This window comes from Hyperolius riggenbachi, chromosome 2 (assembly GCF_040937935.1).
Source record: "Hyperolius riggenbachi isolate aHypRig1 chromosome 2, aHypRig1.pri, whole genome shotgun sequence".
Taxonomy (NCBI): domain Eukaryota; kingdom Metazoa; phylum Chordata; class Amphibia; order Anura; family Hyperoliidae; genus Hyperolius; species Hyperolius riggenbachi.
The window spans coordinates 480,765,038-480,781,121 of record NC_090647.1 but is presented as its reverse complement, the minus strand read 5'-3'; the positions used below and the strand labels follow the sequence as shown (position 1 = coordinate 480,781,121).

The 16,084-nt window shown below is 45.8% G+C and overlaps 1 protein-coding gene across 3 annotated transcripts in view; it reads right to left on the bottom strand.

The window, feature by feature from the left end:
* The window catches only part of LOC137544906 (apoptosis-inducing factor 3-like), a 234,219-nt gene that overhangs the window by 62,123 nt on the left and 156,012 nt on the right, over positions 1 to 16,084 (bottom strand). For all 3 annotated transcript variants that reach the window (XM_068266005.1, XM_068266006.1, XM_068266004.1), the window contains one exon: positions 9,460 to 9,551. In XM_068266005.1, the coding sequence (XP_068122106.1) occupies positions 9,460 to 9,551 (92 nt within the window). The remainder of the gene's footprint in view (positions 1 to 9,459; positions 9,552 to 16,084) is intronic.

Genomic DNA, 16,084 nt, shown 5'->3' with positions numbered 1-16,084 from the left:
CCGTGAACTGCCTGCGAGCTTCCGATCGCGGCTCGCAGGCGAAATGTAAACACACGGGGAAGAAATCCCTGCTGTTTACATGATACGGCGCTGCTGCGCAGCAGCGCCGTAAAGGAGATCGTCGATCCCCGGCCTCTGATTGGCCGGGGATCGCTGCATTCTGATAGGCTGAAGCCTATCAGAGGTGGCGCAGGACGGATATCCGTCCTGCGCCGCCGAGGGGAAGGAGGGGGAGGTAGGCAAAGAGAGGGAGGGCGGAAATCGCTGCGGAGGGGGGCTTTGAGGAGCCCCCCGCTAACCACAAGTAGCCGGCGACGATCAGACCCCCCAGCAGGACATCCCCCTAGTGGGGAAAAAAGGGGGGAAATCTGATCGCCCTGGCTGATTCCTGATCTGTGCTGTGGGCTGGAGAGCCCACGCAGCACAGATCTGCACCAAATCCCCTGGTCTTTAAGTGGTTAACTTCAGTGCTTCTTTTAAAGTCGGAGGAAGCGGGCATAGACCTGTAAAACGCATTTCAGATTTGGAGCGAAAACGAAACTTGCTGGCGGCAGGGGACAGGAAGATCTGTGAGTGACTGCGAGGGCACGGGATGGCTGCAGGGGGCTGGTAGAAGCCCCAGGTGAGTAAAACAGATTTTTTTTCCCTTCCTGGCTTAAAGGGAACCAGAGATGAACGATTCACACAAAATAAACATATCAGTTGATAGCTTGTAAAGAATAAATGCTCTACCTGATAATTTCGCCACTCTGGTGTGCCTTTTTGAGTGTTTTTTATCCATTATTGCTCCAGGAAATATCCAATATGGCCGCCGGCTCATACCTGTTCTGCTTCCGGGTTATGAGTTGTTCTGGATGTGCTGTCTAGGCTATATGAGACTATAGACAAGCAGGGCTGCTGCAGCCTTTCATCTGTCTGCTTTCAACTATTATTCTGGTATGCTGTGTGGCTGCCTGTAGGAAGTGTCTCTCATAGAAATGAAACTGCATACAGTAGATAATGACTGGCTGCACACTGCACACAGATACATTTGTGTGTGTCAGAGCTTCTTCCTCAGCAGCAGCAGCCCCTCCCATGTCAACAGCTCTGAGTATGAAATCTGAGCCAGGAGGGGGCAGGCTTGGGCTTGAAAAGACTCCACAGAAGAGTGACTCAGCTATAATGATTCCAGGTCAAACATAGACTGAATCAGTCGGTGGATTCTTATCACAGTTGATAACAGATAGATTAGACTGAGAAGAATAAAACTAAAAGCAGGGTAGGTGTTTACTGTCATGCAGTGGCGTACCTAGGGCATTTGGCACCCGGTGCTGGGTATTAAAAGACACCCCCCCCCCTCTTAAAAAATGGGCGTGGCCACAACCGGCAAAAAATTGGGCGTGGTCATGACCGCATGAGGGCGGAGCTAACTGTAATTTAAAGTATTAGCTAGTATAGTTGCCCCCAGTATAGCTAGTACAGTTGCCCCCAGTATAGCTGCCCCAGTGAAGCTAGTATAGTTGCCCCCAGTATAGCTAGTATAGTTGCCCCCAGTATAGATAGTACAGTTGCCCCCAGGATAGCTGCCCCAGTGAAGCTAGTATAGTTGCCCCCAGTATAGATAGTATAGTTGCCCCCAGTATAGCTAGTTTAGTTGTCCCCAGTATAGCTAGTTTAGTTGTCCCCAGTATAGCTAGTATAGTTGCCCCCAGTATAGTTGCCCCCAGTATAGCTGCCCCCAGTATAGCTAGTATAGTTGCCCCCAGTATAGCTAGTATAGTTGCCCCCAGTATAGCTGGTATAGTTGCCCCCAGTATAGCTGCCCCCAGTATAGCTAGTATAGTTGCCCCCAGTATAGCTAGTATAGATGCCCCCAGTATAGCTAGTATAGCTGCCCCCAGTATAGCTAGTATAGCTGCCCCCAGTATAGCTGCCCCCAGTATAGCTAGTATAGTTGCCCCCAGTATAGCTAGTATAGTTGCCCCCAGTATAGCTGGTATAGTTGCCCCCAGTATAGCTGCCCCCAGTATAGCTAGTATAGTTGCCCCCAGTATAGCTAGTATAGATGCCCCCAGTATAGCTAGTATAGCTGCCCCCAGTATAGCTAGTATAGCTGCCCCCAGTATAGCTGCCCCCAGTATAGCTAGTATAGTTGCCCCCAGTATAGCTAGTATAGTTGCCCCCAGTATAGCTGCCCCCAGTATAGCTAGTATAGTTGCCCCCAGTATAGCTAGTATAGTTGCCCCCAGTATAGCTAGTATAGATGCCCCCAGTATAGCTAGTATAGCTGCCCCCAGTATAGCTAGTATAGCTGCCCCCAGTATAGCTAGTATAGATGCTCCCAGTATAGCTAGTTTAGTTGCCCCCAGTATAGCTAGTATAGATGCCCCCAGTATAGTTGCCCCCAGTATAGATGCTCCCAGTATAGCTAGTTTAGTTGCCCCCAGTATAACTAGTATAGTTGCCCCCAGTATAGATGCCCCCAGTATAGTTGCCCCAGTATAGCTGCCCCCAAAATAGCTAGTTTAGTTGCCCCCAGTATAGCTAGTATAGATGCCCCCAGTATAGCTAGTTTAGTTGCCCCCAGTATAGCTAGTTTAGTTGCCCCCAGTATAGCTGCTCCAGCAGGGGAAGAGCAGCGCTGGAAGGAGGGGTGACAGGGATAGCGGCGGGGAGGGGGGAAAGATCCCCCCCTCCCTCACCTGGGTCCCCTCCTTCCGCCTCTCTTCCCCTCCAAATGACAGCGGGGGCAGCGGGCGACTTAGAGTAAGGGCGGGCAGAGACGACTACTCACTTTACGTCTGGCTGCGTTCCAGCAGCTGGAGCGCTCCGTCGCCGTCACGTGCCTCTGCGCCTCCAATGCGTGTCACAGCATTGGAGGCGGAGAAGAGGCATGTGACGGCGACCCAGCGTTCCAGCTGCTGGAACGCAGCCAGACGTAAAGTGAGTAGTCGTCTCTGCCCGCCCGCCCTTACTCTAAGTTGCCCGCTGCCCCCGCTGTCATTTGGAGGGGGAGAGAGGCGGAAGGAGGGGGCCCAGGTGAGGGAGGGGGGGGATCTTTCCCCCCTCCCCGCCGCTATCCCTGTCACCCCTCCTTCCAGCGCTGCTCTTCCCCTGCCGCGGCTGCATGGGGGGTCGTGGCGACACCCCCCTGGCTGGCTGTCACCCGGTGCGCCACGCCCCCCTGCGCCCTATTGTAGGAACGCTACTGCTGTCATGTTCCCACTGATAAATGTAATAAAATACATGAGGGTGCTTCGTCTCTGGTTCTCTTTAAATCTGCCTTTAAATATACAGTGCATTGTTCAGGTGACAGTCAAATTCCTCAGAGTTCCATCTGCAGGTGACCCAAGGAACTGCACAGTTCACAGCAAAAGCAGAGACATCTACTGATGGACAGTGAAAGTCCACACAAGAGTTCATCAGTGCTGCCCCCAGCAGGATAACAAAGATACAGGTCATGACATGCTTTTAATTGACAGATTGAAATTCCAGAACTACTACTCATTGGCGCACACACATGGTACTCATCATTTGGAAGCTTCCTGTACTTCATTAAAAAATGTGTGCGTTAAAACTGAAGCATTACAGTGCAAAGTCGGCATAGAACTATATTTTTTTTCTGCAACAGAAACATCCCTACAAATCCGTGCAGTAGTGTGGAGGCAAAACACACTGCTCTAAAATGCACAGATGGAAACGATGCCATACACTTGAACAGGAAACTCAGTACAATGCGTTGTGCATCCAGTGTGCGAAGCATAAACTGTAACAACACACACACAGTGAATGGGCCCTTAGAATGCCCTAGTACAAAGTGCCGGTAAATGTATGAAGCACAGACTCGATATTGTGCTTTTGTAACATTAGAAGGGAACAGACAGAAGATAACAGGCAGGGAAGGACAGTGAGGAGGTCAGGAAACAGAAGAACTGGAGACCTGGGAGATTGGGTGGGACACTCAATATCTCATCATGATCAGTTATGTTTCACACTACAAACACAGCCTGTTCTGTTTTATGTTACTCCTCAATCCATTTTCTGTTGGCAAGAAATAGCTATCTATCCATCCATCCCTCCACATACACACACAGGGACAGAAGGGGGCACATACTGGGGACAGAAGGGGAACAGAAGTCCCCTTCTGTCCACCGTGTGTCCCTGGCTCCCTCTGTTTCCCCCCCCCCCCCCCCCCTTCCCGTGTCTCCTGCTCCCCATGTATAAATAGCAGTTAGCAGTGTAGCGGCAGCATTTTTCACCTAATCCATGGTCCTGGAGACACAGGGAGGAGCGGACACACAGGGGAACAATGCAGGGAGTCCCCGATGTGGTGGCGGGTCGTATCGGCGGATGTGCATAAATACGGAATATTGAGATACCAACCCAACTGCAGTCTTAGATCTGCACAAGACCTTCTTTTGTTATCTCCTCGTATACAAGATTTCTCACGTGCTTCACCCCACCTCTGGAATCCCCTTTCAAAAACACATCCGTCACTCTCCAACCTTTGAAGTCTTTAAAACACTCCCTCAAAACTAACTTTTCCAGCAAGCAAATACTAACTAAGTACATTGTCCCTTCAACCTCTGGCCAAGTTGTACTCCCTATAACCTAAACTACACTTCCTCTAGGTATGCATATTGTATACTACCCCAACTCTTACACCTCTCTCACATTCCTTTATATTGAAAGCTCACATGGGCAAGACTCTCTCACCCTTTTGGGTCTTGGAATTTGTTATACATTTTATTAATCGTGTTACTTTTGTCATTGTAATTACCAATTCTATATTTTGTACCAGTGTCTATATTTGGCGCACACCATTGTCTGTATTAATATGTACTCCGTGTTCGTTTTCTACTTTGTGCAGTGCTACAGAATATGTTGGCGGTTTATAAATCAATAATAATAAGGAATGTTATGGAGTTTGTATGTTCTCTCTAGGTTTGCAGGGGTTTCTTCTGAATGCTCTAGTTTCATTCCTCAATCCAAACGCATTCTGGTAGCTTAACTGGCTTCTAACAACAGTAGGATCCAGAGCGCTGTAGATAAATTATATTGCAAGCCACATTTAAAGAATGAGTGTACTCAGTCCTAAACAGCTGAATCAGTCCCTTACTCCCCTGTTATACTCCATCATCGGCTACCCATTGCTTACAAGCACGTCCCCATTATTGTTACCTGTAGTCGATATTGTAGTCTATATATAGGGGGAACAATATAGATGATGCATCTGTTCTAAGAAAGCATGAACAGATGCATCATCTATATCGCTGATGCCAATTAGTTGGTATACAATCTTATCTGATTGGCTCAGATGGTCCACTCTACCTTGTTTACTAATGCAGCGCATTTTTCTATGTTTCAAGCCAAAATCTGCTATATTATTGACCATCTGAAGATTTGTACTTTTATGCGCTTTTTACGAAGACTAATTGATTGAAGTGTTTCAAAATTTCCTATAATTAATATTTTTGTAGTTTGTGCAAATAAAAATTTGATTTTTTTTCTGAACAGCAAAATACTGTTGTGGTATCTTGGATACACAGTCCTTGTTATATCATCAAGTTCCTCTTCCCTGCTAGCAGCCCCCAACAGCGAGTGTTCTTGCCTGTGGCCCACACAAACGCTGCATCTGTTTTGAATGCAAGTTGTGTAAGTTGCCCAAGTTTGGTCTCTGCACATCTGTGCAGCTGGTCAATTTGTTTGCAGCCTATACTTAAAAGCGCTGCCATTTCCTCCAGTTGTACAAAAAGTCTACTTGTGGCTAGCTGTATTCATGTGTATTAGTTTACATTCAATTTATTTAGATTAGGGATTAGTGCATAGTTTGCATCTGATTTGCATTCTATGGGCTTGATTCACTAAGACAAATAGCACGCCTTAGCAAAGTTAACACGCCTTATCAGAGTAGCATAAAGAGCGCTATGAACCTGCAGGGGCTCAGGGCAGGACGAGTGGAGCTCTCGTCATTGACAATTAGCAGGCATAAGTTTGCTATGTTACTCTGATAAGGCATGTTAACTTTGATAAGGCATGTTATCTCTGATAAGGCATGCTATTTGTCTTAGTGAATCAAGCCCTACGTGTGTATAAGTCTCTGGGGGGGGGGGGGCTATGCACACTTCTGTTTGTTTTATTTCATTTGCAACCTGGACTAGGAGTGCTGCCTATTTCTTGCTGTGCTTTGAAAAAATGTGTACACCATTTATGGGCTAGCAGCCCCAGGTTTTAACTATGTTTAATCAGTTAGTGTTAGGTCTCTTCCGAGAGAGAGTATGTCATCGTCGTGGAAGTGTCTAGTATTGAACAATCTGTGCACAGGCTGTTTTTGAAGCCAACTTCCTCCTTTGCTGCATCTGTTTTGAATGCAAGTTGTGCAAGTTGCCCATGTTTGGGCTCTGCACATCTATGCAGCTGGTCAATTCGGTTGCAGCCTATATTTGAAAGCATTGCCATTTCCTACTGTGGCCCACACACAGTCGCCAGACTCTTGGCCTTCCCTACTGCCCATGCAACCTTTTTTCGGAGACAACGTGATCACCATCGCTGGCAGACCCAAGCATTCACACAATGGCGGAGACCGACACGGATACAGACGGAGGATGCAGCGACTCCTCTTCTTTTTTAGTTAAGATTATTTACTGAGTGTCAAAAGAAAAAAAAGTGAATTCTCTCCAACAGGGACACAGGTAGCAAATGGTAACTCGATGGAGATATCCAAAATAAGAAATAAAATACTTCTATGAACCTCTTCTTCACAAATAAACTACTGGAGTTGTACTGTATCAGACTAATGGGGACTAGGTTAATGTATACCTCTCACACAGCAATGGAGGTCACTTTGCTAGCCTTCTCCTAAAAATGACGTTTTCTGAGATGTTTACATCTCATTGGAGAATGTTACCTGTTTGGAGACTTGATGGAGAAGGGTATAATTGATTTGTCAGGCAGGCACGTGCAGAGGAAAGGGGGCTCTGGGTGCCCAAGCACCCCCCTCTTTAAATTCCCATAAAAAGGCCCCTTTGGCTGTAAAAACGTAAACCCGCCTCCGGTCGCGATAAGCTCTGCCCCTTCCAGTGGTAAGCCCCGCCCACACCCACAGAAAGCACCTCCCCATCTGGGACACTTTGGAGTAAAGAGGTGCAATACAGGAATCCTAGTGTAACCATCCCCACAGCTGTGTGGTAGCAGGTAAGATAGTGTCTCTCTGACACCAGTGACCTCTACCTCCCCCAGCATCCAGTGACCTCTCCCTCAACCTTGCACCCACCTAGGACCCATACTGACCTCACCCTCCCAAGCATTAGCACTGCAGTGATCCTGTCTCCCCAAGCACACACACTGACCCCTCCCTCCCCCAGCACCTACATTAACTTTTCCCTCCCCAAGCAGCACCCTTCCTGTCCCCAGCAGTACCCATAGTGACCTCCCTCAGCACCCAAACTGACCTCTCCCTCCCCCAGCACCCCCAATGACTTCCCTGCCTGCAGCACCCACACTGACCTTTACTCTGCCCAACATCCACCCCTTCCCCCCATATCTGGCACCCAGTACTCACACTCACATGACCTCAAGTACCTGCACCCAGGCCTGACATTGCACCCAGTACTCACCAGCACACAGCCTCCACATGGCCCCCATTATCTGCCCCAAGCACCCACTTAACCAGTACCCGTGCCCAAAGTATCTGCATTTAAAACCCATGTGATGCCCAAAGCCCACCCATAGCCAGCACCCGGTACAGGCATAGCACCAAGCATTCACACCCAGTACCTGCACCCAGCACCCACATGACATCCAGTACATGCACCCAGATCTCACATGGGACTAAGTACTTGCAATCAACACCCGCATGACACTCAATACCCACCTATAGCCAGAACCTACATGGCAATCTGTACTCACACCCAGAACCCACATGGCACCCAGCATCTGCATTCAGCACCCACATGACAACCAACTCCCCCTAGCCAGAGATGGGGGTGGGTGGGAGGGGGTCATACAGGGAGGGGGGCTTTGTGAGGCCCCTTTTTTTTACATTTGAGCGCCCCCCACTTAAGGACCCTCTGCATGGTCCTGTTGTCAGGCAATCTTTGATTGGCTGGCCATGAGCAGCATAGAGAGGAAGTAAAAAGCGAGACACGATATCAAGACCATGGCCAGTCAATCATAGAAGTAATGCTTAGTGTGGTTTGTCTTCTTAAAAAAAAAAATGTATTTACAATAATTCAACTTTAAGTGAACATCTGTGGTTACCCACAATGCACCGCTACTGATAATTATAGAAGTACAAACAGATCACTAGCACCAGCCCCTGCAACTCCCACGATGGGGACCAGGAGCTATAGGGTCCCACTTTTCCTTACCCCACCTTTCATTTTTAGCAGAGTAAGCAGAGTTAAGTCTCCTCTCCTTGGGCCTCTGCGCGCTCTATGAGGATGTCATCCTTTGGATCCTGATGTAGGTCATGTCATCAGGAGCCTCAGGGTGGCAGCATAGAGCGTCCAGATACCCTGAGGAACGGAAAAGCAGGTGCAGCATGTACTAGGTAAATATAACAGCACTACCTGCTCTTACTCTGCTCAAAATGGGGGGGGGGGGGGGGGGGGAGCGAAAGACTGTGGTGGTCTCATCAGTCCATCCATGATGGGGGGGGGGTTGCCCAGCCATGACGTGTAAGGGGGGGGGCTCAACAAATGTTGCTGGGTGGCTCGGGCCGCTGACGTCCCTGATCACCAGATAAGCTGGACACCATCATTTTCCATTGCAGGAGCAATTCTGGGAGGAGAATGGATCACCCTTCTTTCTTGCAATGCTGAGCCTTTGGCTGTACAGTAAAACATTATAAATGACTCACTTGTGTACAGTGATATAAGGGCCCATGTTCTCTCAGAGGCCCATCTTTTAAGGTGGCCAACAGATTCAACATTCAGATAGAACAAATTCAAATTTGAACAAATCTGACCTGAGAAGGATCTATTACTGCTACAAACTAGACATAGATTTTTAACAGGTTTCAGCATGAAATCTATCAAAAATGTATCTAACTGCAGCATTGCACTGTTCAATGCACTGCAATGCTATAGGCTGTCAATCTGCCTCTGCTCCCGAACTGCCACCGATCTATATTTTCCACCCAGAGTGCCTGACCAATTGAATTGATTTCCAAAGAAAATCAATAGATCGGGATGGCTGTACCATTGTTTAACAGATTAAATCATAGTGAGCAAATTGGCTGGATATTGAAGGGGGGGGGGGGAATCGATAAGTGCAAGTCCAACTTTATGCCAGGTGTAGGACAAAATGAATAAACTGATTGGAAGATAGATAATAAGAGCTTGAAAAGAAAATGACTAATATGAAATGCACACAATGCACAAAATGAATTCAAATATTCAGATGCACACACAGATATCGATAGATCATGTATCATAGTCTGACAATTTGCAAACAATGCTGAATGGATGGATGACATACCTGCTGCCGGTGGCAATTAGAAGTTGGCTGTAGAGGAGGAATGACCCATCTCTAAACTTCACTTTAGCTTCATCTGTGTTGACAGAAACAGCCTACAGGCAACAATATCAACCAAAGAAAAGAAAATATCATTTACTACATGATAGATTGAATTAAATAAAAGTATTAGTGTTGTACCATGTGATCCATTAGCAGAAACAGGAGGATGCTGTGTGAATTGATACTGGCTCACTAAGGCCTTGTCCACATTATAAATCACCAGCGCTATCGCAAGTGCTGAGCGATTTATAGGGCTATTTTTGCAGCGCTTTTCCAAACGCTTTCTGATCGATGTTTCGCTTAGAAAAGCGCTTTTATAAGTGCTTTTGCCCAGCAATGATTTTTTTTCACTTCCTGACGTTAGTCCCGGAAATGAATAAGAAAAAATGTATTTATTCATGAAAGCGCTCAGGAAATCGCAATTCAAAGCGCGTTTTCAAGCCCTTAGCGATTTCCCTATACTTTCTATTGAATCGCAAACGCTCAGAGAATGGTGCAGGAGCCGCATTTGCGATTGGACAGAAAGCTCATCGCTTATGTGAGAACACTCACATAAACGACCATCTCACTAGCGCTTTTAAAAGGCACTTTTTAAAATTGCCAGCGCTACAAAAAAAAAATCGAAATCAAGCCCTATTAGCCCATACTTGGGGCAACTCAATTGTATACAGAATGCTTTATACACATTGAAACAGTGTAATCAATCTGTCATATTTGTAGCATTACAATGTTAAACAAATTTTGAATATATATTAGTCAGCTTCTTTAAGTTCACTTGAAGTGAGAGGATTATGAGGGCTGCCATATTTATTTCCTTTTAAACAATACCAGTTGCCTGACGTGCCACAGATCTTTCTAGCATCAGTAGTGTCTGAATCACGCACCTGAAACAAGCATCTGGCTAATCCAATCAGACTGCAGTCAAACATCTGATCTGCATGCCTGTTCAGGGTCTATGGCTGAAAGTATTAGGCTGCATTTCCACTTGTGCGGTGCGAATCGCCGCGGTAAAAATTCACATGCGGATGCGAATTTCGCATGCGGGTCTATACGAATTTTCATGTGAATTCGCATGGATGACGATGTATGCGAATTTAACCATGGCAGTGCCGGTGTGCTTTTCCATTGTTTCTATGCGAATTCGCATGAAAATTCGCATGAAAATTCGCATGCCCAAACCCCATGCGAATTTCCTATTAAATACATTGTATGCGATTCGCATAGCGGTATGCGATATGCGAATTCTGATGGCGCTGCCATGCGAATTTTTTCTGCACAGAAAAACGCAAAGGAATCCTGACAAGTGGAAACAGTCCCATTCACTTGTATTGCTATGCGAATTTTCATGCGAAAAACACATGCGAATTCGTTATAGTGGAAATGAGCCCTTAGAGGCAGAGGATCAACAGGACAGCCATTTTTCTTAAAGGGAAAAAATATGACAGCCTCCATATCCTCTCATTTGAGGTGTGGATTAAGTCTCAAGTCTCTTTGTAATGGATGCTGATGCAGACAGAGAAGGCCATGTTTATACTTTAACTCCCCCCCCCCCCCCCGACGCCAAGTGTGCTTTGCCTCCCCCTCCATGTGCAGCAGGGCCCCTACCATTCATGCACAGCTCCCTTGGGCAGCTTCCGTTTTCATGCACAATCATCAAAAATATATCAGCGCTCAAGTACGAATCACATCCAAACAGCAGCTAAAAGTCCAGCAATTCCAGCAATGCTTTAAAAACATCAAATACTTCAGCGCTGTTCCTTAGTGAGAAACCTTCCACCATCACCAATGAATTCAAAGATCACGCTTACCAGAGGGGCATAGGACTTAATTACAGGGTCTATGTGTCGCTTAAATGGGCCTGCAGCTGGTCTCTCTCCTGCTTGGCCTCCCCTACATTGGCATGCAATGTATCCGTCTCCACACAGCAGATTCCAGCAGTTTAAAGTGGATTAAAATAAAACAAATAGATGGGCCCTTTTTACAGGGACCCAAATGAATAAACAGCGTTTCAATAATATGCAGAGTGCCGTCTAACCCAACAGCAAAGAACACCACGCGCCGTTTTCATGTGTTGCTCCGCATTTGCAGCCTCCCTCTTTCATATGTAGCAACCCCTATTTCATGCCCAGGTGCCCCGTGGGCTGCAGGCGCCCAAGGCTCGGGCCTTTGTCGCCTCTCCAGAAATCCAGCCCCGTAGACAGAATTACAGGAATCACAACTTCCTTGTGACCACTGTCCTGAGCTCTTTTATAATGCAAATGATCCATTTAAAAGGGTTGATCCAAAGAGGGTCAGTTTGTATGGCGAGAAATGGTACCTGGCTGGATAGTGTAATTGGTTATTGGCTCTGCCTCTGACACAGGAGACCTAGGTTCGAATCTCGGCTCTTCCTGTGCAGTGTACCAGCACCAGCATTCTGTGAGGAGACCTTGGGCAAGGCTTCTTATCGAGCCTTTTGGTAAGCTGAAGTGGAGATAAGTAAAATAAGGTGGCCCCTTGACACCCACCAAACCCAAAGCACCTGCCTAGGTTGTCTGGTGGATAATCCTGCTCTGCTGCGTTCTGAGCCACAAGTCACAATTGAAACAACAATGGAAAATGAATGTTTTCGGACCTGGTAATGGTCCTTAATCATAGCACTATGTGCTATGATTAAGGACCATTACCAGGTCCAAAACATGTCAGCAAAGTGCCCATTGTACTGTTTTGGGTTAAGTCCTTAAATAAATGCTATGTGACATTGCAGCAGATCCTTTTCTCTTTTTCTACTGTCTTACGGGGTGGTTACCCAGGTCCAGCTCTGTCCTCCAGCAAGTGCAGCGGTATACCTGTGTTTTTTTCTGAACTGAAACAACAATGCTAAATGATGACAGGACATTATGGCAAAGCAGGTCGCACTTCACCACTGGGAATAGGAGGCACGGATCTACGCAGCTCTGCTCATGTGCGTAGCCTGGGAGTTATAATTGATGGGGATTTAAACTTCAGAACTCACATCTCTGCTGTGGTGAAATCATCCTATTTCCACCAGAAGAAAATCACAAAAATCAAGCACCTCATCCACCCAGAAGATCTGCCAACCTTAGTCCACGCCTTCATCACATCCCGACTGGACTACTGTAATGCTCTCTACACTGGCCTTCCAAAAAAGGTCTTGTACCGCCTAGAGCTGATACAGAATACTGCTGCCAGACTGTTAACCAACCAACCAACCCCATCACTGCCACATAACGCCAGTCCTGCACTACCTTCACTGGCTACCTATAGAATGGAGGGTCCTATTCTGGATCAGCCTACTGACCTTTAAATCACTAAATAATCTGGGCCCTGGATACATGAAAGATATGTTACAGCTGCGTAGTAATCCCCGCATTCTCAGATCCACAGGTTCTAATAATCTAGTCATACCCAGAGTCCACTTGGAAACCTTTGGTCCCAGAGCCTTCTGTCATGCTGCGCCTACGTTTTGGAACTCCTTACCTCAACAGATCAGGACAGCTCCATCCCTGGACGTGTTTAAATCCAGACTGAAAATCTACCTGTTCAGTTTGGCATTTGCAGAAATATAACTTTTGTTGTGTGGTAACTTAATCCTACTACCAACTACTGAATCTGAGAGAGCCTAAGCGCTTTGAGTCCTATGGGAGAAAAGCGCTAAAGAAATGTTATTGAATTGTATTATTGTACTACAATGAGCGGCTGACACAGATCGCCTCAGAGCTTCCTCTCCTTGCATACAGACAAAGAAACAATTATAGCCCATATAAACCTAAAATGGTGGGAAGCAACACGGCAGGGCTAATGCAGGCTAATACAGCACTCCCATGCCAGTCCCTGCACATTCCATTGCTATATCCTGCAGTGTATCGCAGCATGTGCTATCCTCCCCCTCACAGGTGGCAGCCACTATGACAAATACTGACTGAGGGATGAGACTAGCAGCACAATGCTGAACTTGGAATTATTAGCCTTGCAGAATTTGTATTTTATATCAGGCTTAGAGGGGCTTTAATTGATTGCAGCTTGCTCAGTAACCTAGAGGAGAATGGGGCATTTACTGTATTTGTTATACCACACAGGCAGCGAGGGAGCATTTTACAGTAAATCAAACAAAGTCCACTTTATTATGTGTGAAAAGCGTGAATATCATACTCTGTGTGCTGCTTCATATCCCCATGTGAAGATCTCCAACAACCCATCACTCAGGGAGCCAGTAAAAGTATTATTAACTTTACACAAAAGTATTATTAACATTACTGGCCCACAGCAGAGCAGCCTTCGTCAGCAAGCAAATTGCATTTCAAAAGAGCTCTAGCTAAGGATATTCATACATCTGTGGGAATTCATTCTATAGTTTGGTTTCCACATCCTTTACAGAGAGACATAGGACTTGAGAATAGAATATGTAAGAAAACTTTAGCACAACTGCTGAAATGATAAAAAATGTATTACTCAGTTTGTACACGGTGGCATAGTGGATAGCACTCTCACCTTGCAGTGCTGGGGCCGAATCCCAGCCAAGGCACTATCTGCATGGAGTTTGTCTGTTCTCTTTGTGTCTGCGTGGGTTTCCTCACACATTCCAAAAACATACAGGCAAGTTCATGGACTCCCCCCTCGATTGGTCATAGACTACGATGGATGTATGACTATGCTGGGGAGTAGCTTGTGAGCTTCTTTGAGGTACAGTTACTGACAAGACTATATATACTCTGTACTAATAATACTAATAAAAACAATTAGAAAATTCATTTTCTATATTTACACCATACTTGATGCAGAAATCTGAGCTATCTCAAAAGTTTGGTAATGCAGTCTAATTAGTTGGTCAATAAAACCTGTCATTTTACCTTTCATTTCCTGCATTAGCTAAAGAAACAAATCTACACTTTGTTTGCAGACAGATGTAGCAGTAGAGTATTGTACCGTGTTAGCCATCAGTAAAAGCAGAACATTTTGAATCAGATTGATACCATTTATTGGCTACATATTTTTTTCTTCATGGTTATTTATATTATTTTATTTTTATATTTGCAAAAAAAAAAAGTGCCTCCTTTTGAAGTTCAGATGTACTGTACATACAGGTCCTTCTCAAAAAGTTTGCATATTGTGATAAAGTTCATTATTTTCTGTAATGTACTGATAAACATTAGACTTTTATATATTTTAGATTCATTACACACAACTGAGGTCTTTTATTGTTTTAATATTGATGATTTTGGCATACAGCTCATGAAAACCCAAAATTCCTATCTCAAAAAATGTGCATATCATGAAAAGGTTCTCTAAACGAGCTATTAACCTAATCATCTAAATCAACTAATTAACTCTAAACACCTGCAAAAGATTCCTGAGGCTTTTAAAAACTCCCAGCCTGGTTCATTACTCAAAACCGCAATCATGGGTAAGACTGCCGACCTGACTGCTGTCCAGAAGGCCATCATTGACATCCTCAAGCAAGAGGGTAAGACACAGAAAGAAATTTCTGAACAAATAGGCTGTTCCCAGAGTGCTGTATCAAGGCACCTCAGTGGGAAGTCTGTGGGAAGGAAAAAGTGTGGCAGAAAACGCTGCACAACCAGAAGAGTTGACCGGACGCTGAGGAAGATTGTGGAGAAGGACCGATTCCAGACCTTGGGGGTCCTGCCGAAATAGTGGACTGAGTCTGGAGTAGAAACATCCAGAGCCACCGTGTACAGGCGTGTGAAGGAAATGGGCTACAGGTGCCTTATTCCCCAGGTCAAGACACTTTTGAACAAGAAACAGCGGCAGAAGCGCCTGACCTGGGCTACAGAGAAGCAGCGCTGGACTTGCTCAGTGGTCCAAAGTACTTTTTTCGGATGAAAGCAACTTTTGCATGTCATTCAGAAATCAAGGTGCCAGAGTCTGGAGGAAGACTGGGGAGAGGGAAATGCCAAGATGCCTGAAGTCCAGTGTCAAGTACCCACAGTCAGTGATGTTCTGGGGTGCCATGTCAGCTGCTGGTGTTTGTCCACTATGTTTTATCAAGGGCAGGGTCAATGCAGCTAGCTATCAGGAGATTTTGGAGCACTTCATACTTCCATCTGCTGAAAAGCTTTATGGAGATGAAGATTTCATTTTTCAGCATGACCTGGCACCTGCTCACAGTGCCAAAACCACTGGTAAATGGTTTACTGACCATGGTATTACTGTGCTCAATTGGCTTGCCAACTCTCCTGACCTGAACCCCATAGAGAATCTGTGGGATATTGTGAAGAGAAAGTTGAGAGACCCAAGACCCAACACTCTGGTTGAGCTTAAGGCCGCTATCGAAGCATCTTGGGCCTCCATAACACCTGAGCAGTGCCGCAGGCTGATTGCCTCCATGCCACGCCGCATTGAAGCAGTCATTTCTGCAAAAGGATTCCCGACAAGGTACTGAGTGCATAACTGAACATAATTATTGGAAGGTTGACTTTTTTTTTTGTTTTAAAAACACTTTTCTTTTATTGGTTGGATGAAATATGCTAATTTTTTGAGATAGGAATTTTGAGTTTTCATGAGCTGTATGCCAAAATCATCAATATTAAAACAGTAAAAAGGCTTGAACTGCTTCAGTTGTGTG